At 34.9% G+C, this 26902-nt stretch overlaps 1 protein-coding gene across 1 annotated transcript in view; it reads left to right on the forward strand.

The window, feature by feature from the left end:
* The window catches only part of LAMA2 (laminin subunit alpha 2), a 600504-nt gene that overhangs the window by 232294 nt on the left and 341308 nt on the right, over positions 1–26902 (forward strand). Inside the window, exons 5-9 of the mRNA XM_029943224.1 lie at positions 8195–8374; positions 11259–11348; positions 12866–12983; positions 17511–17689; positions 23689–23788. Of these exons, the coding sequence (XP_029799084.1) occupies positions 8195–8374; positions 11259–11348; positions 12866–12983; positions 17511–17689; positions 23689–23788 (667 nt within the window). The remainder of the gene's footprint in view (positions 1–8194; positions 8375–11258; positions 11349–12865; positions 12984–17510; positions 17690–23688; positions 23789–26902) is intronic.

Here is a 26902-nt window from a genome sequence, read left to right on the forward strand (position 1 = left end):
AAACCCAAGACACACTTCCTATGGGAAAAAAAAACCAGCATGTAATTTCTGTCCTTGACAGAATGTATTAAATAAGCAAACACCCCAACAAGCAAAACAAGTACTACAATGTAAAAATATTAAAAAAAGAAAACCCTCTCACAAAATCAATTTTAAACTGACATATACAATACATGATTTGTAAATGTTTGAGTTAAGAATTAACTCATTGAAAGGTCTATCTTAGTCTCTAATATTTGGGCCCAGATATTGATTTATTCCTTCTACAAATAATATTGAGAGTCTACTATATACTATTCATGATGTTAACCGCTGAGACTATATTAGAAATAAGATGAAGTTCTTATTCTTATTGAATTAACAGTCTATTAACAGTTACAACACAAGCAAGTAAAGAGGTAGTGATAATAGGAAGATTCACAGGAGCTCAGAGAATTCACAGGAGAAACTCCTAGACAGGATATGGAGGTGTTCATGGAAGGAAAAAATTGGCATCAGAGCTAAATCCTGAATGATATATAAAGTATATCTGTACAAAGAGGGAGCAGTGGAGAGACAGACAAGGTGTTTGGAAAAGGAGCCCAGAGATGAGAGACCATGGCACACAAAGGGAAGTGAAAATAGCTCAGTGATTTGGAATATAGTAAGTAGCCAATAAATATTTCTGAATGAACGATTGGCTAAGTGAATGAATGGGAAATATTGAACTGGGAAGAGGTGGATTAGAGATGCTTTGTAAGCACGTGTTTTAAGTCTTGAAAGTACTTCATTTTCTGGATGTAAAATGAGCAATGTTTAATTTAATAAAAATAATTACTAAATGCCAGCTATTAGTTGGATCAAATAACAAAATATGGGGTAAGGGAAATTGGAAAGAGGACTTCAATAAACTGTGTTTGATATAACTAGAAAAAATAGACTGGAAAAATTTTGAATCCATAATCCCCCATTTCCTCATTAAGGCCCTAAAGATTCTTGATAGGAAAATCTCCAGTATGAAATGTTTAGATATTTTATTAACTGGCATTATAAATAACATATTATGTCACATTACTATCTATCCAGTGTATTTTTATTACCCAGGCCTTAATTTTCATATATTTATAAATTCACATTTTTAAGTCTTTAAAAATAATGCATTGATTTGAAAGTGTTTTTAAAAATTGTAATGAGACTTCTTGATAAGGTAAGGAAGGTTATTTTTTTTAATAAATGTTCAGTTAGATATAATAAAACTAAACAGTCCATAAAGATGAGTACCCATGTTAGCAAAAACAAAAAATCCTCCTAGAAACAAAGTACTATGTCACTGTCAATGAACCTTATTGATTGTTCTTGCATGTTCATAGGGTTTAAGGAATCTATTCTATAATTTATAATAATTTATTGTTTTTAATGAACTTTTATAAATAGTAACACATTAAATTTATAGGTTGGATACTGAGACAACCAGAATACAATTTGCATAAAGAAAGAACTAACCAATGGGAGAAGTCCATTTTGGTCTGCTGACAACATTTAGTTGAGTAGATATTAAGTTCATATACTTGTGACTCAGAAAATGTATTTATGTTTTCTTCCCTGCTCAGAATAGCCTGTTAAATGAAACTGTGGTAAGATAGAGAATAAAGTTAAGTAGTGTTTAACCAATAATAATAAATATAGTAGGCTTAGATTTAAGAAAATCATGAATCAAAGCTGTTAATTTCCTAGTTTTCTCCAAATCAACTTAACTCAAAAAGCTTGGGTAGACCATGATACAAAGCATTACTGACTTTAATTTCATTTTATGGAAACTCAAAGGTCTACTCATCTAATATCAGAGAAATCTGATTAGTTTTTAAAATTGCTTTTTAGGTAGAGAGCTAGTTGAATTTGCTAAATAATTAGGATTTACTTATGTTTCATTTATTCAGAAGTTTTTACTTAACACTTAATCTTTGATAGATGCTATTCTATATGCTGGGGGTTATATCAGTTAACAAAACAAATAGAATTCCTGAATTCTTGGGATTTCTGAGCCAGAGAGGGGAGACAAATAATTATTAGGGTAAACAGACAAATCCTATTCATGGTATGTAGAAGAAAAGTACTATGGAGAACTTTGAGGCAGGTAGTTAGAAGAGCAAATTACAGGGTGAAATTTGCACTGTAATTAGGGAATTAGGGAGTCACCAAAAAGGCCTCATCTAAGCAAGGTTGGAAAGAGATGAAAAAGTGAGCATTGTAGTATCTGGGAAGAGAATGTTCCAGGCAAGGGAACCCCAAGTACAAGGTCCCAGAGGTCAAATCCTGTCTGGCATGTTCTAGCAAAGATGGCAGCCTGGCTGGAGAATTGTGGGTAGAGAAAGAGTAGGAAAAGAGCTCTTGAAGTTACTGTTTTCCTTGGCAGTGTTTCGAGGGTGGAAATGGCATTGAGATAATTTGGGATCTCGTAGTTCATTGTAAAGATTTTGGCTTTTATTGATCATGAAATAGAAAGGCATTGGAAGGTTTTAAGGAAAAGAATGACAGGAGTAATGTTTTCAAAGGAATTTTTAGAGAGTTCCCTGAAACAGATGCTGACCTCGAGAGAATTTGTCAGATAGTTGAGGCACCAACTGAAGAGGAGAGAATAAGAACTTTTGCTCCCATTCGGGAAATGATGACTTGGGTGCAGTCTGCTAATGGTGACTATGATTGTGGCATAGGGCTTGCGCTGGGAATGGACTTTCGCTGTGGCTCACCCTCTTTTCAGATAGTTACTGGCCACCTTTTACTTCTTGCATATAATCTGTTGAGGAATCTCTTTCCAGATATTCCTGAAGATCATCTGGCCAACAGAAGTAAAGAGATCAGGGACCAATGCACAGCATAGTGAGAGTAGGTTGGTGTACAGTATTTTAACTCATCCATATTAAACTTGTGATTTTTGTCTTCAGAAGATACAAAGAATAAGTTGGTGGATGCATTTACTAAAAACCTGAAACAACAAAAAACAAACAAACAAACAAACAGCTGCTATGGTTGTGAATATATTCTAGAGCTGGGAGAGTGACAGCAGGAAGCAGTGCAGGGAGAGTGACAGCAGGAAGCACCACTTCCGGTGCCCGGGGGAAGATGGTGGAAGACTATGGCATGCAGGCTTTAGGGGAGGTGGTGAGAAATGCCTGGATGCGGGATATATTTTGAGGGTAAAACTAAGAGGATTTGTAGACAAATTGGATGCCGGAAGACAGAAAACAAAAGCAGTTAAGCAGGACTCCACGTTTTTTGGTCCTGCGTAGTTGAAAGGCTGGAATTATTTAGAGGTTGGGAAGATTATGGGAATGAAGAGCAGGAACTCAGTCTGAGATAGTTTGAGAAACGTACGTGGAAGTCAGGTCGGTATATCCAGAAGGCAGATGGATTCTGTATCCTGACTTTCAGAGGAGAGGTGAGGCCTGAAGATACAGGTGTGAGAGACTGCAGTATAGATGGTATATACATATATACATAGGCATGTATGTAGTTTTGCCATGGGATGTGTTTTGCTTTCATTAATTATACATATAATTATATGTAATTATTATATAATCATACCTATCATTATAGATGGTATTTGAATTGGTGAACTGTGATGGGATCACTAAGTGTGGATAGAAAAGAAGAAATGGGCACCAAAGTGTTCCAATATTAGAAAGTGAAGAGAAGAGAAGGTAGGAAGTGGTGAGGCAGATTGAGAATGATCACGGGAGAGATGTCCCCATGGCGTCCAAGTGTGGCGTCCAAGACATGGGAGTAGCCAGTTGTTTTAAATGTTGCACACAGATCAAGTATGGTGAGGACTGAAGATTGATCATGTGGGGGTTTCTACTGACCACTTGGAGCCAGAACCAGAGCCTTTGCTCTGTGCCAGAAACACAGGGACAAATTATTGCACTATCCCCTTTTCCTAAGCTTCACACAGCTCACCCCCTTTCTCCAAATATATGCTTTTTTTCCCCTCACAGGATAAAATAAGTGATTAGGTTCATTTTTCAAAGTTATCGCCATCTTACTCTCCCTCTTTAAAATATTGTATTAAGTATGATTGGATTTAAGAGATTCCCCAAGTATCAGCTTTCCATTTCTATACAAATTCTTTGACCACACCTTTAGACAGCTAATCTCATCCTACACATATGGATTTTAATGTTCTATCTCCTGGGATCACCTCACTTTCAAGTTGTTGTACCTATTTAACTGGCACATTTAAAGACTAGCAATAGAAATGGTATTTTAGGGGCTCCTGGATGGTGCAGTCCATTGAGTATCTAACTCTCGATTTTGGTTCAGGTCATGATCCCAGGGTTATAGGATTGAGCCCTGTGTTGGGCTCTGCATTGAGTTTCGAGCTTGTTTAAGATTCTCTGTCTCACCATTTGCCCCCCGCCAGGCTTGCTCACTCTCTCTCTCTCAAATAAAAAATAAGAAAATGGGATTTAAAAATGTAAGAAGAGAGTGCTACTCGTTTCAGTTTCTGATAATTACTAATCATCCTTAATGATCATTCTCCCACCCACCCATTCACTCAATAAACTTGTATCATTGGAGAACATATTAGGAGTATAGTTCTTCCAGGAAACTAAAGCAGATGTAATAACATAAATAGAAAAGTAGAATCATATGGGACAATTATCCACACTAGAATTGATTATTTGCTGCAAAAAAGTATTTTTAATTTCTATTCTAATCACAAAGGCAACACTATCGAAGCTCAGAGGTCTAATCCATCTGCAAAGGAGATGTGATTTAAATAGTATGCTTACACTAAAGAAACAGAATTATTTGGATGGGTAGAGTATAATACTGATTCAGACATTTGGTCATAAACAAAGATATTTCTCATGAGTTTTATTTTTTTATTCTTATTTATCTGCACAAACTAATTTCAAAAAAGAGTAAAGTTTAAAATCTAGAAACCCGGCTGTTAATCAGGCTGATATTTTCAGTTGGAATGAATTCCTCTGACAGCATGAACATATACTCTCCAACATGTCGTAATGAAAATCATTTCAGAAGACACCAGACTGCCACAGACTTCTCCTGGCCTCGCAGCATGGCAGTGGCGGTCTTAAGGACTGACACTTGTCATCTTTTTGAAGATAGACACCCTCCAGTTGTCACCCCACAGGAGATCAGGAAGTGTGCTAAGCTTTCCAGTGGACTCGGGATTACACAGCAAAGTGCCAGTGGAAATATCCTATCTAATATTATGATTTATTTTGAAGGAGAGTGGGGGGGAAATGATAGAAGGAAACTGCACACAACACGGCCAAACAGCTGGCTGGTTTAATGTCCCAGAAACAGCTTGGGACTAACTATACTCACAAGCTCTCTTGGCAGAGTGGCTTAATGAAAATACCAAAGCTGTGAGGAGAAGTGCTCTTTTGCTGAATCCTTTATGTTGCTATCATATGGTTTATTAACCTAAATGAGAGCATGTGCACCATTTTTCTTAAAGTTCTTGTATGTTTAAATGAGGAACTTACTGATTCCATGTACAGTACAAATACGGTTCCCATAACATTAACACCAAATAAACTTTAATAATTTTAATCCTGGACATGTGGTGACTTTCTTTTTCATTTCAAGTAGCACTTTTAGAAGCAATTTAAAGAGAGCCTGATAAGATAGAAATTTAAGCATGAATTCAAGGGCACTGGTGATTTCTTGGCTGCCAAAATCTCTAAAGGAAACTAATTTTCATTGCTTCATGCACCTATTTATTCATTCTTTACATTTAATTGATAGCATTCTTAAGTTATACAGACAACTTCATTTTAAATGTATTACTGACTCACCTCCTAGATGCCAGAACTGGGGAATATACAAGACCTACTTAAATCTTTTAGAATTTCCTACATTAGAGGGAGAGTATTCAGTATTTTGAGGTTCAGTGTTTTAGAAGATTTTGCATTCTCTCAGCCTCAAATATGTTGATTAAGTGAATTTATTCCCTACTAAGTATCCAAGGTAGACTCAAATAGCTGGGACATTTCATATTTTTATCATGAGCCATTTTGAATTTATTCTTTGTGGCATCAGAATTAGTTTCTCATCTAAGAGTTTGCTATATATATTTTTCTAGTGATTTGGTAGTTTATCGGCAGTCAGTTTGTAAAAGCTCTTGGGGATTATCTAAATGCAGGATGTTAGGAATGGAAGCATCATTGCCTCTCCTGTCAAAAAACATAATTAACACACATGATTTATCATCTTGTAAAAGTGGATGCAAATTCCTCTGAGTGACCCCAAGTCACAGTTTCCCAGTACACGTACGGACTGTTGTGTTCTGGGATAGTCCTCAGGCCAGCACAGACTCTTCTCACATTCATGTCTTCTTAGCCTCCTGTGAGTATGTGTGTGCGTGTGTGTGTGTGTGTGTGTGTGTGTGTGTGTGTGTGTGTGTGCTTTCTGTCCAAAACCTATGAGTTAATGTCAAGTTTCTTGAACAATTTCTATTTAATTTATTGCATAGGGAATAGCACATTTACAAAATACAGAAAAAGTGAAAGTACTATATTCCTTCCTTTAAGTATATTGAGAGTTTCCTCATTTCTTTGTATGGTGCACATGATTTATTATATAGATGTAGAACTTATTTAACTAGTTGTATGTCATTGATGGAAATTAGATTGTTCCCAGTCTTCTTCTATTACAAAAAATGCCATAGGAATATATGTAATATATGTAGTATAATTTCCCAAAAGTGGAATTTCTAGGTCAAAATACTAGGCATTTGTAATGTTGATAGTTATTGCTGAATTCACCTTCATAGTGGTTTGTGCCATTTTACACTTATACCTGTTAAGTGTCTGAAAATGCCAGTGTCTCTTAGTCTTGCCATCAGGATGTATTAGAAGTAATTTTAGGGTTCGGCAACATGAAAAAAAATGGAAAAAGTTTATTGTTGTGTTTTAAATTTGTGGCTCTGTCATTATGAGTGAAGTTCATTGTCTTATCAAAAGTTTAACAGCCACTAATATTTCCCTTTCTTTGAATGGTCCCCTTACATTTTTGTGCTTTTGTGTTAGTTATTGGTCTTTCTTGCTGATTTACAGGAGTTCTCCAGATATTAGGGTAGGGAAATCATTTCTTTATCTGCAATAGGAATACTTTTGGTTTTAACAGTTTTCTCTGATTAGAATTTTCTACTCTGAGATCCCTGTGAGAGAACGTAGGCTTCATGTACCTTTATAAGGCATTCTTTGCTAATCTCTCCATTTTTTTTTTACATGATTAGATTGTGTTTCTTCTGGTGTCAATGGTGCTAAATTGTTTTCCAAAAAAATTTACCATTCCATCCAGGGTTGTTGTTTTTTTTTAATTGTATTTATTCTTGAGAAAAGAGAAAAAGAGAGCGCAGGAGAAGGTCAGAGAAAAAGGGAGACATAGAATCCAAAACAAGCTCCAGGCTCCGAGCTGTCAGCGCAGAGCCCAGTGCGGGACTCAGACCCACAAACTGTGAGATCATGACCTGCGCCAAAGTTGGACGCTTAACCAACTGAGCCACCCAGGCACCTCCCACATTCCATCCAGGTTTTAATGTATTTTCATAGAGTATGCTTTTAATAAAACATGTTAAATCTTTGGTAATTTAAAAAATCTGTTTGATCTATGAATTTCTTAAAAACAAATAAAAAATACAACCTATTGAAATATCTCACTGTTGACTATAGATTTGTCTAGTTTCCTTGGAATGTGTCAATTTTTGCTGCATATATTTTAAGACTGTATAATTAGTTTCAATTTTAGAATTACTTTAAGTTCCTGATAGGTTCCTGTTTTATCCGATATTTTGTAAGGGTTTTTTTTTAAATCAAGTTTTCTGGTTTCCCACTATATACCAGATTCTGATGTAATTTTAGCACATAATAATTTTCAGAAAAAGAATGATTGACTTAAGATTTATGGAAATTGTAGAAAAATCAAGTAATACCATGCCTTGGAACAAAAGAAATTGTGGTATTTAGAGAATGCTTAAAATATAAACAAATGAATTGCTTTTACACGCATTAAAAGGTCCGTAAACTTCAATTACTTCACTACATTCCAGGGAGTAAATATGAACCTGCCTCTGACTAATTGAGAGAAGTGAAGCTTAACTTTATTCTTCCAAGTAAAAACAGAGAAAGCCAGATATTTTATTTTTAGTAACTTTCCTTGTTAAATCATTTCCCACATTATGTAGATACACATCTCTTTGATCAATGGGAGACCAAGTGCCGATGACCCTTCTCCTGAACTGCTGGAATTCACCTCCGCTCGCTATATTCGCCTGAGATTTCAGAGAATCCGCACCCTGAACGCCGACTTGATGATGTTCGCTCACAAAGACCCAAGAGAAATTGACCCAATTGTCACACGAAGAGTAAGTTATGATCAATCATAGTGTGGCCTATAAATGATATTGTTACTGTGAAGTAATTAGTTGTTATATAATTTAACAGGATCTCTTTCAGTGATTTGTAGAGTGGTTGTTACCAGACTAACATAACCCTCCTTGGTTCAAATCCAGACTCCATCACTTATTAGATATTCAACACTTATCAAATTTTTAACATTTTAAAACTTATATTTCCTTACTTATAACATGGATATAATAATGCTTAGTTCATAATCTTATTTGCGAAGACTAAATTAGTTTTGTCACTGTAGGTATCTGTACTACTCTTATAATTGGCACTGGGGAACTACTGTGGGAAGTGCAGGGACTTGGAAACATTTTTGGCCACAACCCACATTTAGAAGTATATTTTATAGCACAACTCAGTATGCATACATGCACATACACATATACATTACAATATATCTGACACTTTAATATGAATAGAATTAGCTGGTAATGTTAAGGAAGTGCAGATTCTGACTCAGTAGGTGTAGGGCAGAGTTGAGAAGGAATAATTCTAGCAAGTTCTTAGGTGATGTTAGTGTTGCTGTTCTGTAGACCATTTTGCCCATTCAAATCATTTAACTTTGTGTTTCTTTAATGAGTCACAGCTATGGTTTAAAAAAACACCACTGTAGGGGAAAACTGATTGTGTACACGGTTTTATTTTCTTTTATAAATAAAATATCAGAAATAAAAAACAGTGATGGCATCCCTTTTCAGACCTCTTTGAAAATGAGAGCTCACAGAAAGGCTGATTTCCTTTGATTTCCAGTGTTAAGCTGGAAGGTACGGATTATGACATACGTGATCAGTCCAGATCCTATGAGTAATAATTGTGTTTTCTCCTACCTATTCCTCACCACATTCACTGGTTTATGTCACACTTATAGACAACTCCACAACCAGGACATTATTACTAATTCAGCTCTACGTCCATAAAGCAAATCCATGCTAACAGAGTATGTACTATATGACCAGAGGTGAAGGTGGAAATAGGATTGTAGAGGGAAAGTAAGATAATAAGAAACAGCCTTAGTTCTAGAGTGATGCACTTAGTTCTAAAAGGTCTGACTATTGCTTTGAGTTACAAATTGCTGCACCAGCATACTGAATATTGAACGTAACACTTTTTACAGTTCATGAATACCCCGCATAAATATTTTCTTCTCATTATTTAACTTACCCGCACCTCACTACTCCATCATCACAAAAATAACTTTTAAAGTTTGGTTATCCCCATACAACACATGTGTACTTTCCAAACCTGAAACAATTTTACTTTGCATTATATTTCAGCATATTGTAAATTCTCTTATGCAGAAGTAATCATTATTTTTCTGCAATGTGCAGATTCTTTGCTTATTTAAAAAATCATGTTTAATTATACTTTTGGCATGACTTGAAAATATATACTGAGGAAGACTGAGTCATTTTGAAATGAAATTTAATCTTTTCCGACAGTATATTTAACAGAGAAAAAAAATCAATGTAAATAAATATGTTCCTTTTATCATCTTTTGCAGAAGCCAGAGTGGGGGTTGGGAGGCACATCTATTATTTATAACTTCATTGTGCAAGAGCCTTTAAATAGTGCAGTAAAATGCAACATATAAATAAGCTTTTTGAAAGTACTCAAGTTCAGTAAACACTACATATAAATTTAAATATATAAAAATAGGATATTGAATTTCAGCTCCTCTTCATGACTCAAAAGTGAAGCCTTATGAGTTTATATTTAAAAACAGATTTCTTAGCTTTAAAAACATCTACAAAAGTACTGTATCAGCTTTCTGAGCAAATATCCCTATTCATATCTATATTACTAAGTGATGAAGTTAGTGAAAAGCAGACTTGTACATTACCTAAACTTCTAGCAAGTTTCATTTCACGATCAAGGTGTAGGTATAGCAAGTAAGAAAAGTAACAAAAATATTACAAAGGATATTCTATGTAAACAACAAAAACAAGCAGAAAAAGAAAAAAAAAGAAGTAAATGGAAAAATGGAATTTGTAGTTAGGGAACTCAGATTTCTGTTTACCTACTTATTCTTGCTGTGTTTTTTTAAATGTGAATGATTGAATAATAGAGCATCTACCACTGAGATAGTTACCCAGATTCTATAAAATAATGTGCTCACAATTATAAAATGTTCTGTGCATATTGATTAAAAATGTTAAATCATCCAGTACTACAATTATGAATTATCTTTAAAAATAGCTGTGTAGATTAAAACAATTAAAAACATAGCCCTCTATTAATTTCAGATAGGAAGTAATCACATGGACATTTTAACAAAATAATGATAAAAAGCAAGTATTGCACTCATGATGTTTACTTCTTAAAGTTAGTTAAATCAATCCTGCAGTTCATTACTTTTTATTTCATCTTCATGTGGTTAAGACATGTCTTGTTATGAACATGATTTCCTCTAAATATGTTGAGTTTCAAATCCATCAAGTAAAACTGTATGTGATTAATGATCCCTGAGTTTCCTGTAATGACAATAAAGGAGATTTGTTTTCAAAAACGACATAAGCCAATTTTTATGAAGAATTGTACTTGTACCCTCCCTCACCCTGGCATAACGACTTGTTCTCAAATAATAAATACTCCAGCATTGATTTTGTACATCTGTGGGAAAGAAATTTCAAAAATGGCCACCAAACACAAATGAGGGGCCTTCGTTCTCTGAGCTATGTTAACAGTTAGTTACTTGATACCTTTTGTGAGCCCTCTGCTGTTCTCTCTTGCTTCCAAAGAAAGATAAAAGCAGAAAGTAAAGTTTTTAAGCGAATGTTCCCCGTTGTTACTTACAGCTTGCAGTCAGTGTAACAGGATCTCTCCCTGGATTGCTTTTTGCAGTATTACTACTCAGTCAAGGATATTTCGGTCGGAGGGATGTGCATCTGCTACGGTCATGCCAGGGCTTGTCCGCTTGATCCAGTGACAAACGTATGTACATTTATAGGGTGCTTAGCAAAATGAAACTCCCAGCTGTAAAATGCTTCATGAGACACTTTGCCGATGGGGATGCTGTGAATGGGTGTCAGGTCCCCACTCAGGCGGTGTAATGGAGAGCCCTGCCAGGGTGAGATAGAGCTGGCAGTTAGGATGACAGACTTTGAAGCCAACCATCACACTGTCAGAAAACAGATTAGCTTTCCCCCCAAAGGTCTCCCAAACTGGTCTATGTATTTTGAAACCTCTCTAGCTATGGCAGCCTGCCTGCCATCAATCAACCAGACCATTTCTTTTAAAGGTTTTCATCAAAAAATTAATGCAAACAAATGAAAACTGTGCATGGAAGTAAATATGAATGGCCGTGGGACAGGGGGCTGAGGTAGGGCAGGAGCGAAACGAAGAGGGATGGAAGAACGTACTCAAGAGTGTGATGGATCTGCCAGGCCAGAAAGTGCTAGAATGCTTTTGGCTTGAATTTTTCATTAACGCCAATGTTTTAAGTAAGCACAACCTAAAAAGATGAATGAACATATACTTTTCTCAGTCATAAGCTGGTGAAATACAAAACCATCTATTACGTATTACATGGAAGAAATACAGAGAGTAGTGTGATCAGTGAACATAGTTACCTATGTATAGATTTTTTTTTCTTCTGAAACTGTAATACAAATGGTATTTTTCTCAAAGCTGGTTTTCTAATGCATCATAATGCTACTTACTAGGGAAGGTTCAAACGCCCTGGCCTGTTTTTCTGGCAGGGTTGAGGTATGGCTTTTCTGCAGGTGAGGGTGTCAGTCATGTGAACTGGTGGGCAGTGTTTCCCAAGCTGTGAGAGCCTACAGGGCAGCCCCGCAGGAGCAGTTCCGCATGATGACTGTACCGAAAGCACACACAGATAGGAGATTCAGCCCTGTGACATTAGATTTCTGTTATGTGCTTCAATGCCTGTGAACCTATTCTCCTCTTCCCATGCCCCCAAATGTTGACAGTACTTTTGAAAAAAAATTTTTTTACATTTTATTTACTTTTCGAGAGATGGAGAGAGACAGAGTGTGAGCAGGAGAGGGGCAGAGAGAGAAGGAGAGACCCAGAATCTAAAGCAGGTTCCAGCTCTGAGCCATCAGCGCAGAGCTCGATGCGGGGCCTGACCTCACGTACCGGGAGATCATGACCTGAGCCGAAGTCAGATGCTTAACCAAACCAGAAAACCTGCAGGTCTCAGGAATCATCGGCGGGATTTTAGTCTTCAAGACAATTCTCAATTGGACCTCTGTTCTCTTCTAAACCCGAGCTCAGTGATTCCAGAACCAGCCTGCACCTCCTTAGGCTGCTGTTGATCAAATACATCCACTCCCAAGTCCAGCCCCTCCTTCCAGACTCACAGGAGTTTCACGTTTTGTTATGTGGTCTCTCTCAGAGTTTTCTTTTCCTTCTACCTTTTGGGAAAAGCCCTTCATTTATGGTCCTAAAATTATTAAAATTATGCTTTCCCCCCAATTTCTGACCAGAAATCCCGCTGTGAATGTGAGCATAATACATGTGGTGATAGCTGTGATCAGTGCTGTCCAGGATTTCATCAGAAACCTTGGCGAGCTGGCACTTTTCTGACTAAAACTGAATGCGAAGGTATGTTCCTGAGAATTCAGCAATGTATGTGGTTCTTCCTTTTCTGGTACGCAGGTAAATATGAACATGTGGTAATTTTAGGTAAGTGCATGGTTCCAGTTTAGATATTTTATCTAAGACAATAGCTGGTAGGCTTCCTTACCCCTCTGTTTTAGTAACTCAGTTTTGTGTTTTAGTAATTTGGCAAAACCTACCAAATACCGTTGACTTTACCACTGTGTGGGCTTCATGAGAAATAGATAACAGCATAGGAAAAGCATAGAGTGCACTTACTGTCATCAGGGTGATCTCTGGCTTAAGCACACATGTTTACACACCCCCCCACAGCTGACCTTGAACAATGTGGAGGTTAGGGAAACTGACCCTCGCCGCCCCCAATCAAAATCTGTGTATAACTTTGATTCTCCAGAAACTTAGTTGTGAAGAGGCTACCAATAACACAATTAACACATATTTTGTATGTTATATGTATTATATGTTCTCTTCTTACAATATTTTCTGACCTGTTCTTAATCTTTTGCTGGTATTTCTAGGCTACATGGCTCATTTGTGAATATTTTCAAATTGTCACAAATCTCCAAAAAGATTTTTTCCCATATATTTAGTTGAAAAAAAAATCCACATATAAGTAGACCCGTGCAGTTCAAATCCATATTGTTCAAGGGTCAGTCAGCTACACACACACACACACACACACACACACACACACACACACACACATGCACATACACGCACACACACTACTTGAAATGCAAATAAGCATTCAGCAAAACCTATACTCTCTGGAGACTAGTTTTCTAAATGTGTTTATATGTTTATAAAATGATTCTGGAACCCGTATAGCTCCAGCTTTTTTTTTTTTTTTTTTTGCCTTCTTCCTTTCTAGCTCCCCTCCTAGTAAATAGCTTTTGAATACCAATCATCTAGTAAATGGAGGAAAACCAGAGGGGAGAGATTATACCTTATGGTTAGAGCTATATTATTACCTAAAAAAAAAACAAAACAATACAAAAACACTCTGATTCATTAGTTATACTTATTAAAGGGTGATGTTTGGGCATAGCAGCTGGGAAGAATATGATAGTAAAAGGTAACAGGGAAGACAAGAAAACAAATTCATAGAAATAGAATACTTATTGTGACGGTAATGATAGATATTTTAAATGTATTGTTTCTCATTCATAACACTATAAAATACTAGAATTAGAAATGGCACCAGTGATAAGCATTAGCATAAACTATACTGTAGCAGTTATGGGACAGTGCCCACCAAGAAAGAGACAGTAATAAAAAATAGTAAAGCACCAGGTTATGTAAACATGTGTCAACAAATAGCCATTAATACTTTAGTATTATCACTTTTGAACATCACCCATGTGTCCAGTTTTTTTCAGGAGGGAAATACCCAGTTTTTTCCCCGAAGCAGATGACTTTAACCCTACTTCTGCCAACTGACCCAACATGGCGACAGGGATGCTAAAGAGACCTGGGTTTCTGAAAATGTACTCAGGCCAACATGAGACCTAAAAACAAATATTTGTGCTGAGCTATAAATCGAAGCCAGCTATGAAGCCCAATTCAACTAAATTCAAATATTAGTATCAGTGAGTTTTAACCACATGTCTTCAGTTCATAGGTATATAAGCTCCCCCCAGAACAGGTTGGTAGACTTTTACGCTAAGGCCAACTTTATATTTTTATGAAAAAGAAACACTTTATCATCATGTATCATGTGTCAGACATAGTGGGTCCTTAAAACTATTGAATCATAGTAAGCTTTAATCATAAATCTCCCCAATCTTAAAACATTCTAAGTTTCAGGTCTTGCATATACTATCCGTGTCTTGAGTCCTCCATTTTCTATGCTCGTCTTTTGAGGGGGAGGTTGATTTGATTTGTTATGAAGATATTTTGCTTTAGAAATCACCCATTTTTACTGAATTATATCTGCAGAAATGTGCCACCACCACCCACCCTTGTAAAAGGGGTGTCGGCGGCCCAGCCCTTGCTTACATGATGTATCCGCTCCCCCGTTCCTGATGATCCCTCGCATTCTCCACGGTTTCTCTCGAGAGCAGACATTCATCCCTAAGAATGAATTTAAGTCATGACTGCAATGCCAGTCATAGTCTCAAACTTCTTTAAATTTAACTGTATTCCACTTCTGTTGGTGGGATATCAGCAATCACAAGAAGGGGTACCATTTGAGAGCATCTATACAATAAGAAAGAAAAAAGAATTCAATAAACTGGTTAAAAATGGGCTAAGATTAGAGCAGGCATTTCTCAGAAAAAGAAAAGACTTATAACCCTAAAGAGGTTATCCCACTTATTCTTAAATAAAGAAGTACCAATTAAATCAATGAAAATATTCTTTTTAACTTATCAAAGCATTCATTCATTCATTCAACAAATACTTGAATGCTTACTATGTCCAAGAACTCAACTAAGAGGGTCAATCATACACAGTGTTGGTAAGGCTATGTATGTATGTTTAAACAGTTTTATCATATATATATATATATATGACAGAGAGTAATTTTACAGCATTTTTGGAAGGACATTTTTCAAGTTAATTGAAGTTAAAATGTGACTAGAAATGATACTTGTAGGCATTTAGCCTATAGATCTAGCTGTATAGCTGTACAGAGCACACAATGATTCTGTCATTAATACAAAATTGCTACTGCTACTAACATTTATGCAGCTGAGTGTTTCCTATGGATCAGGCATTCCAATAGGGGTTTTGCTTTCTCACAACAACCATAAGAAAGAAGCACTAAAACAACAGCAAGATTTAAATTTTCTCTTCAGAGAAAACTGGCAACCCACCAAGGGGAAGCAGTCTGACATTAGAACCCCCACTTCTCCCCCACTTCTTTGTTCTCCCAGTGTGTCCTCAGTGTTACTTATAACAGAGAAATCCGGAAACAATGTAACTGCCCATTAATAGGGAACTGATAAACATCCCATTCAAGAAGTGTCCCGTGCAGCCTTGGGGGAAACAAGTTAATAGAGAAAGAGCTATGCGATTTAGTGTCAGTAAAATTTGCAAATAGTTCAGAACAGTATATAAATGTTTCCCTTGTGGAAAAAAAATTAAAGATTGAGCTATGTGCCCCACACATGAGCTTGCATACACACATGTACCCCCCGCTGCCAGCAAGTACACGTATATGTGGAAATCCATGGAAGAACATCCAAGAAACTCAGGATCTGAGGATCGAGGTTCTGTATGAGATATCTTTTCCCCCAGTTCACATCCTAATATAAATTTTACCCATTTTATAAAGCCTTACCCAGTCTTTCTGAGGGAATGTTATTTTTCACGTTTCTGAACTCCTATGTTGAAGAGTAGGATCAAAGAGAGTGGAGTGGGCAGAAAAATCAATTAAGAACTTATTTACAAAGCATTATGCTAATGATTCTACAGGCATTTTTCTCACGTAAATATCCCTATCTGGTATTTACTATTGACCTCTCTTGTTTATGGAAACTGAGCCTTAGTGAAAGTAAGTTGCCTACATTACATGAGGACTAAGTCCTGGATATCCCAGACTGGTGCACAGCAGTGTGGTCTCAGCCACTAAGAAAATCAGCTCACATTTTGTCCTGATCACTTGGCACTTACCATTCATTTTATTTCTCATCAGAAAGGACTTGAAAGGATTTGTGCCAATGCCGGTGGTTAGCCCTGCGAACTTGGAGCCTAACTTCAGAGTCGGGTTGACAAAACTGATGTGGTTACCTTTTTTTTTTTTAAGATTTATTTTTTTTTAAGTAATCTACATACCCAGCGCAAGGCTCAAACTCACAACCTCCAGATCAAGAGTCACACGCTCTACCAACTGAACCAGTCAGTCACCCCTGATTTGGTTACTTTTTAAAATTATTTCACTTCTCTTTGTCTCAGTTCCTAATAAATGGAAAGTGGTTAATATAAGTCCCTAACTCAAAAAGCTGTTTTGAGAATTAAAATCAGTGGCAATGAATATAAAACACTGAGAACAGAACGTAGTATATAAAAACTGAAGTGTTAGTTATTATTAGAAGTACAAACAAGGAACTATGTCCTAAGTGCCCCTTTTTACCCATAGGATCTAGCCCTGGAGATTTGCATATAATAGTTAGCACAGATAACCTGGATATAAATCATTCAGTGCTATAGTTCAATAATGTATGGTTTAACACAATAGGAAGTTATGGGTTGAACCTTATAAAATTTCAGTTTTTTAAGATAGTCAGTCAAATATTGGCAATTTCATGTGATTCAGTTTAATTTAGGTTTTAATTATTTCATGTTCTATTTAAAAAGTGTGAATTTATTAATATATTCAATAAATCCAAAAACTTTCTAGATACTTTTTTACTGATTTTATATATATGTATATATACACACATTTACATATATATATTTACGCTAATGCAATATAATTTTTCATTGAGTATGAAATCTATTATATAATGGAAAATGATTTTTGAATACATCTGAAATTAACATTTATAAATGTATTTTTCCCTAATGCAGCATGCAATTGTCATGGGAAAGCTGAAGAATGCTATTATGATGAAAATGTTGCCAGAAGAAATCTGAGTTTAAATATACATGGAAAGTACATTGGAGGAGGTGTGTGTGTGAATTGTACCCAAAACACCGCTGGTATAAACTGTGAGACATGCATTGATGGCTTCTTCAGACCCAAAGGGGTAAAGCACACTTTTTCTTTTTCTTTCATGAAGTGTTGTCTCTGGCTTTTTCATACAGAGGTGTATTGGACAGAAAAATAATTTGGAAAGCTTCTTTGAACAGTTGGACTACAAATTCTAAGAGGTGACTAGAAATGTTTCAAAAGGGAAACAGTGATATAAAACATTTCCATCTTTCCAGAAAGTTCATCATGCTCCATTCCAGTCAATTCTCATTCCATGGCAAACTGTTTTGGTTTTTAGAACATAACTTAGTTTTGCCTCATCATGAGTTTGATAATTTGAAATAAACTACATACTCTTTTGTGTTCTTTCTTTTCCTCAGTATAACATGTAAAGAGTTATCTGAAGTGTGTCCATCGATAGTTCTTTTTTAGAAAAAAAATTGCTGACTTTGATGAGTATTTCTTTGCATGAATATACCGTAAGTTTTTAATCCATTTCACTTGTGGATATTAGTGTCATTTTCAGTTTTGGGTTAGCTCATATGAAACACTGCCTATAGTAAATGAAACATGTTCACAAAAGGACTTATATTTTATACCGGTCTTTTGGGGTCCTGTTTTATTTACCTTGCTTGCATAAACATCTAGGAATAGAATATTTGTTTTATAGGATATTTATATATTTGATTTTGTAAGAAACTGCTAAATTTGCCAAATTAATAACAGTATTTTCCATGCCATCAAAAATGTCTATGAGTTCGGGTCTTCCATATCATCTCTAATATTTGCTGTTGACTATCTTTTTGAGTAGCTCTTCTAGCCAATACTCTGGATCCGGCAAGTCAGTATTTGGCAATCACTAAATCATTCCATCGATGCTTAGTGTTACCACTGATCTTCTCTTAGGAATTTATAGCAGATCATTTCAAGGATTTAATTTTCATATAAAGTGCTTATTGGCTATTCTTATATTTTCTTTTTTGAAGTGTCCCTTCAAGCCAAGATTTCTTTTTTAAATTCTAGAAACTTTCCAGTTTTAGCCTATAGATCTATGGCCCATCTCAAGCAAATATTTGAATATGGCATAAAATAATGATTGAAATATTACATAGTTAACCTGTTATTCCAGGACCTTTTTGTAAACTTCTTTTATTCCTTTAAATTGCTTTGAGACATTTGTTGCAAATAATCAATTTCCATGGGTCAATTTCTAGAGCTCCAGTTCTGCCCCATGGATTTATTTGTTCATCCTTGTGTTAATAATAGCACACTATCAAAGACTTAATCATCCATTTCCTATATAGAAGGTCGCTACTTTTTTGCATGGACCTCAAGTATACTGTAGTATAGAGGTGGAATTTAAGGAAAGGTATTAAGCAGGCTGTGTTGTAGCTTATGGGCAAGTAACAAATTGTATCATTTATCTTGAATGTATCATAGATAAGCTGCTATATAATGATTGCCACTTCAGATAGCTGTGAAATTAGGTGATTAACTAGTTGTTACTTAACCTTCTAATTTCTGTATAAGTCTAATTACATGAAATAGAAGTGGGGGTTTTGATTTTTTATTTTGCTTTTCTGTTTGGAGTGTCATTGTAATTACTGTATTGTAAATGATGGAAAATAATTGCATATGTTAAAAAAAATAAAATAAAAAAAATAAAAAACTTTTCTAAAAAAAAAAAAAAGTGGCCAGTTAACACACTTAACATTCCTAATGACAGGCCTGTAGATGGAAACTATAGATAGATACCTGTTGCTTAAAAAAATAAAAAAATAAAAAAATAATAGCACACTATCTCAATTACTTTAGCTTCAATAGAATAGATTTCAGAAATGTACATACACCAACTTTATTCTTTCTTTTGAGGATTGTTTTGGACATAATCGTTTCTTTATATTCCCATACAATTTTTATCCCCAAATTTTAGAATGAACTTGTCAATGACAGTAATATTAGTTGGGATTGTTGTATAGAATCTAAATACAAATATGAAAGAACTAACATTAACAATATTGAGTCTTGCAATCAATAAATATAGTGTATCTCTCCACTTATTAAAGTGTTTTTAAATTACTTACAGCAGTGTTTTCAGTATAGAGAACTGGGATGTATTTTGTTAAATCTCAGTATGTTTACGTATTATTGTAAAAATAATTATAAAATTAATGCTATTCAAGATTTTCAAATATTGATGTTATATCTTGTATCTAAGATTCTTTATTAGTTCAAGTAGTTTAAATGAGATTATTTAGAAGTATACACATAAACAATCATCTTTCTTTATATAAATTCCTTCTTTTGTAATCTTTATGCCAGTATATATATTTGTGTCTTTTAATTCTCTAATTTCAAGGTATTTTCCTTATATTTGCATTTTAGTAGTTAGTTCATGTATTGGCAAACTCTGGATCCTAGAGTAAATTTAGCCCATGGCCTATTTTGGCATGTCCTACAAACAAAGAATGTTTTTTACATTTAAAATGTTTGTTAAGAGGCGCCTGGGTGGCTCAGTAGGTTAAATATCTGGCTCTTAATTTCAGCTTAGATCACGATCTCAAGGAGTGTGAGTTTGAGCCTTGCATTAGGCTCTGTGCTGACAGTACAGAGCCTGCTTGGGATTCTCTCTCTCCCTCTCTCTCTTTGCCCCTCCCCTGTTCACACACAGTCACCCTCTCAAATAAATAAACATGTTTAAAAAGTAAATGTTTGTTAAGAGAAGAAAGTGTTGTGAAGAAGGCAAGAGGAGAAGGAAAGAAGGGCGAGAGGAGGGGAAAAAGGAGAAGATGAAAAAAGAACAAGATTAAGAAAAAGAATAAAAACAAGATGTACAAGAACTAGAAGGAAGGGGAGAAGGAGGAGGGGGAGGAAGAGGAGGAGAATGAAAAGAAACAGAGACCTAGTATCTATTTGAGCTCTACTATCTTTTTTCCTTCTGAGACTCCAACTAAAATACAGATCAGGTTCCCTGATTGTGTCCTATGTTACTCAGGCTGTGCTAATTAAACAAACACTTCCTTTCTTCATCCCTCAGATTGGATAATCTCTATTGATCTGTGCTATTTTATCCCCTGCTATCACTAATCTATTGTCAAATAAACTTGGTTAAGTTTTAATTGAGATATTTTACTTTACAGCTTTCTAGAATCTTTTTTTATAATTTCCTTTTCTCTGCTGAAATTTTCCATGCTTCACTTCTTTATAAACATTATTTCCTTTATATTCTTAGCCATATATAAAGTACTTATATAAGTCCTTCCAAGCTAATTTCAGTACCTCACAGTCTGCTTTTATTGACTTCTTTTTTTCTTTAATAAAGTTTCTTCTTTCTTCTCATGCCTAGGAATTTATGATTTGTACAAGATATTTTGGATGATACAATGTAGAGACATGAGTCTATTGTCTTCCTCTGAAGATTTCTGAATTCGGTTCTAATTGGTAGTAAACTTACTGACTGATTACTATGAAGTTGTAGAGGCTTGCTTTTACACTGTGATAGGGCATATTAACAGAAAGCTCAAGGTGGATTTCTAATCTTGCTCACTTGGTTGATAACTCCAATGTCTGTTTCCTTTATGGGATGCAGACTAAAAACTCATGCACATCATTGAGTTTTTCAGCGGTTACTTTCCACTGGACTAGCTGTAGTCTCCTAAATGGATGTACGGGCAAGGGATTGCTTAAGCATTTGAGAAGTGTTGACATGCAAATTTTGGTGCTCCCCATCTCTGAACATAGGTCTCAGCTGACATATTTTTTTTCTTTCAAACCACAAATTCTTCCAAGGTCCGCCTGCTTTTGATTAATTTCCAAGGCCTCAAATATTTGACTTTTATATTTTGTCTGGAATTAATATTTGTTATCTGAGAATACATTGGACCACACAAGACACTCTGCCATTATCAAATTTGGAAGCTTCAAGTTTTTATTACAAGTCAATTAAGTGAATCTGAGCCTAGATTATGCTATTTTGATACTTATAAAAATACTTATGCTACACTATATGTTAAAAAATATTCAAACCTCTTATGAGCCTAATATTTGGGTGGAAGTCTATTTCTTTTTTATAAAGATAAAGAACTCAATTTTTTGCATTATAGTTTTATAGCTAAATAACATCTTTACAATATTTTAAAAAGTATTGTCCTAAAAGTATGGTTTAAGATTTATTTATGAAATACAATATTAATAGTTAAATATAATGCAGTGTTTACTTTGAGAACTAATTAGTAATCTGGATTATTGTTTTAAGAAAATTAAAAATTAAAAATCACATGTAAAGTATTTACAGAATCTCATGTTAGAGGGGTTCCTGGTCAGCAATCTGATTCAGGAAGATTTCTCCAATTCCCACAAAGAGGGATAATGAATTAGGAGTCTTTTATTTATTCAAATTCTCCATTAGAATCATAAACCACATTTACAACAGCCAAGATATTATTCAAAAGAAATGTTTTGTCTTTTGTTCACAGAGGGTTTTTGTTTTTGTTTTATTTTTTGTTTTCATGTCGTGGTGTTTTGTTTTGTTTTGCTTTGTTTTGTTTGTTTTCCTAGAGAAAAAGCCTGTTTCTCAATTCTACTCTGAAATTCCTACTCAGACTTCAAGCTTTAGTCTAAATGTCACTTCTTCTGTGAAACATTGTTGACTTCTTTGTGTTGGGTTATCACTCCCTCCTCTTCTGTGCCATAAGGCTCTGTATGTCTATTTTATCACTTGGCACATTGCATTTAATCAATGTCCTTCAAGCCTGTTATTCTTCTAAGCTTATTTAAGGCAAAGACCCGGCCTTCTGTATCTGTGCTTTGCACAGCGCTCACTTCATTATGGGGAATGAATAAATGTGTCCTAAATGATTGATATTCTATCTGACATGTAAATAACTCTCTAGTCATGACACTTTGATTTATATTAGTAAACAAGCTTACCTTTACAAATGAAGCATAAATATCTGCATATGTAAAGGCTATATTTTATGGGGGAAATTTATATATTTATATGAATAGACCTATTATATATAAAAAGAGACACAGAATGCATGTGTGCAGTATTTCAGCATATATACCATGGGCAAATAATTGTTATTTTTTTCTTATTCTATTACATCTGGAAGATAAATGCTCTAATTAGAGCATATTATCACAGTCTAGGTTTGTTTAAAATATTTTAACATTAAACTAATTGCGTTGAATATTTAATATCTCTGAGGAACCTTATGAGATCCTTTATGTGTTGTTCCTTTTAATTTTAGTTTAATAACATCACTATAGTTGCTAGTGTTATCCAACTATCACAAGGAAGTAAATAAGTTGCAAGAGGCCACTTAGCCAGTGGAGCCACACTGAGAGGTGAGCTCACGTCTCTTAACTGTGGAAGAAACTACACTTTCCCTTGTGGTTACACTGCCTCTCCTGGAAACCAAATTAATTTAAGCACTTAATATTATCTTTTTTGTCAGCACCAAATACACAGTTCTAGTTAATTAATCATATCATTATAAATGTGATAAAGGTTCCTAAAAATAAATGTGGGGAGAAATTACTAATTTTGAACTATGGTGTAAGAAAAAAAACCCACAAAAATCCCAAATCAAACAAACAAACAAAAAAAACGGTCAGAAGGATTTTATTACAGAATGTATGTTAGAGACCATCAGATAATTAGTTATTTTTGTTTGTTATAATAATGATACTGTTATTATAAAAGCTGCATACCAAAACATATGGGGATTAAAAGACTATCTGCGATTTTCTTCAAAAATTTCGGCAGAAAATGAAAAATGATGGAACTCCTATGGCAAAATCTTGATAATTGCTGAATCTAGGTAGCAAATATATAGATGTTTATTGTACTATCTTCTTTACTTTTGTGTAATCATTTTCAAAAAAGGATTTTAGAAATTGCAAACCTATATTAAAGATAATTTCTTACATTATTTTCCCAATATAATTTATTACTATGTATTATTAAATTTATTTTGTCCTTAAAATTTGCAGAATTGGAACCTGTGTTTTTATTACACGTGTTTAAGAGCCTTTTAATATTCTTGTTAGGTATCTCCAAATTATCCAAGACCCTGCCAGCCATGCCATTGTGATCCAATTGGCTCCTTAAATGACGTCTGTGTGAAGGACGAAACACACGCTCGACGAGGTGAGACAGATCGCGGAGGGCTGTTCCGATAAAAAGGCAGCCAAGAGCCAGATACGATTCGTGTTAGGGTAACGTTTTGTGAAAAATTTTGTTTGCTTAATAATTTTGTTCTCAGGGCACTCAGGTGGCTCAATTAAGCATCCTACTCTCGAGTTCATTTTGGCTTAGGTCATGATTTCATTGTTCATGAGTTCGAGGCCCGCATCAGGCTCTATGCTGACAGCAGGAAGCCTTCTTAGAATTCTGTTTTTCTCTCTCTCTCTCTGGTCTCCCCTGCTTGCACTCATGCTCTCTCTTTTTCTTAAATATTTAAAATAATAATAATTTTATTCTCATATCTGTCAGTATTTCCTCCAGAAACCATTTTAAAAAATGTATCTCAATCATTCTTTACCTGGAAACTAATTATAATATTTAATTATAATGCTTTAGAAGCAAAAAGAGTTGAATAACTTATTTTGCATTCTATGCATATGTGTATTCATATACACATATTTACATGTCTGTTTCTAAATATATGTCTTCCGGTCAATCAGAAATCTGTCATGTATGCAATTTTTAAATGTTATTTATTGAATTGCTCTGTAATTTCTATGGTTTTTAGAGTGAAATGACAGCATTCACTGAGAGATGTGTGTGCTGCAGTGGGAGGAGAGAACAGACAGCACGTCCTGAGATGCAGTCAATAGTGAAGAAAGCAAAATGTGTCCATAAAAGATTAAAATTGGGTAGTCGTCATGAGTTAGTGAAGAGAAAGAGGCCGACACTAATTTAAGCCAGATACTTTCTTTGAGAATTGAAATTCATGATGAACTCCAAACATTGAAGAATCAAATGTCAAAATAACTCCTTAAGGTGAAATGTTTCGGAGCTATTTCTAGGAGAGTTGCTTGCCAAAGTAGACATTAGGACGTATCTGAAATGGTTTCTTTATATTCTTAAGAATGGATTCCTCTCATTTTAGAAAAGACTAAAATAAATGATGACTACAATATAGAGTTTTCCCCCCGTTGAGTTTCAAGTTAAAAGATTGGCAATGTTTCTTTGGCACGTTTTAGTTTACCTGCTTTCTTTATAAAACTGTAGGATTATCAGCATAAGCCCTCCAGTCTTAAAAGATTAAAACACTGATTATTTTAAATCTCAAATGGTGATTCACTGAGGTGATTTTTCATTTTATGGCCCCTTATCTTTTTGTAGTAACAACTAAATTATGTTATTTTCAGTAATATCATTTAGCTTTTTTTCTGTACTTTTTAAAGAAGTACATTATTTGTGAAGAAGTAATAAAAATAGAAAAGTAGAAAAATAAGCATACAACGCAGGAGTAATTCATCATAAATGCTCTTATCAACATGTTTGTGTTGACTTCACATAATGAGTTTTTCTCAAACCACTGAGAGTTTCTGTGAAATCTGGTTTTAGCACCCAAATAGTACATCATTATTATCTGAAGAAACATAATTTATTTACCCACTCAACTTTATACAGATATTAAGATTGCTTCTAATTTTGTTTATTGTAACCAATGGTTTAGTGAAGATTTTTGTGTATAAATATTTTTCAATTAGCGGTGCCTGGGTGGTTCAGTTGGGAAAGTGTCTGACTTTTGATTTTGGCTCACATCGTGATTTCATGGTTCAGGAGTTCAAGCCCTGCATTAGGCTCTGTGCTGATGTCTTGGAGACTGTTTGGGATCCTTTCTCTCTCCCTTTCTCCCTGCCCTTCCCCTACTTGCACTTTCTCTTTCTCTCTCTCTCAAAAAAAAACCAAACATTAATTTTAAAAATATTTTTCAATTATTATGAAAACAATACATAGTAAAAATAAAATTTTGATGATGGGAAGAGAATAAAATAAATAGCAATAGCATCCTCTTCAATTTATTCATTCCCATTTAATTTCCAAATTTAATCACACTGAGCCATTTCTTCTATTAAGTTCTTCTGGAAGAAACTTATAAACAGTATCGAAATAGTAGTCTTAGTATTTTCATCACCATTAAATATTGCCTATTTTTCACCATCTTACAAGATAAATATTTTGGGGCACGTGGGTGGCTCGGTTGTGTCCGACTTTGGCTCAGGTCATGATCTAATGGTTTGTGAGTTTGAGTTCCACATTGGACTCAGTGCTGACATCTCTGACTGGAGCCTGCTTCAGGTTCTATTTCTCCCTTTCTCTCTCTGTCCCTTCCCTACTCTCACTCTGTCTCTTTCTCTCTCAAAAATAAACATTAAAATTTTTTTTAATTTGAAAATAAGACAAATGTTTCATTTATGCCACCTCCTTCCTTCTCTCCAGTATTCAGAAATTTTTATTATGTATTTCATCTATGGTATCTTTATCATAATATATAAAAAGATTAAATCACTATTTCATGACCATTAAATTTAGACTATTCTATTTAATTGTTAGCTCTTATTATGTTTATTTTGGGTTATCTTTGCTAGATTTTGATACCAACTTTGTACTAGCTTCATAGACTTAATTACTTAGCTTTCCATGTTTTTAAATGTTGAAAACACTCTGTAAAAACTAACTGGTACCAAAACATATTTGTGGTAATTATTTGAACATTTGTCTTCTTTAGATATCTTTAATTATCTTTAAGGTTCTCTTTTTTGCCTTACTTCCTTTTTCATTATTTTTCAAATCTTCCTTCTTTCCTGTGGTGGTCATTTTGTTTCTTTCTTTTTTTATAATTACATGAACTAATTTTAATTTGCATACATTATTTTTTTAATAGTTTATTGTCAAATTGGTTTACATACAACACCCAGTGCTCTTCCCCACAAGTGCCCTCCACCATCACCACCACCTCTTTTCTCCCCTCCCCCTTCCCCTTCAACCCTCAGTTCATTTTCAGCACTCAATAGTCTCTCAAGTTTTGCATCCCTCTCTCTCCCTAACTCTCTTTCCCTCTTCCCCTCCCTCTGGTTCTCCATTAGGTTTCTCCTGTTCTGTTAGACCTATGAGTGCAAACATATGGTTTCTGTCCTTCTCTGCCTGGCTTATTTCGCTTAGCATGACACCCTCAAGGTCTATCCACCTTGCTACAAATGTCCATATGTCATTCTTTCTCATTGCCATGTAGTACTCCATTGTGTGTGT

This window comes from Suricata suricatta, chromosome 7, assembly GCF_006229205.1.
Source record: "Suricata suricatta isolate VVHF042 chromosome 7, meerkat_22Aug2017_6uvM2_HiC, whole genome shotgun sequence".
NCBI lineage: Eukaryota > Metazoa > Chordata > Mammalia > Carnivora > Herpestidae > Suricata > Suricata suricatta.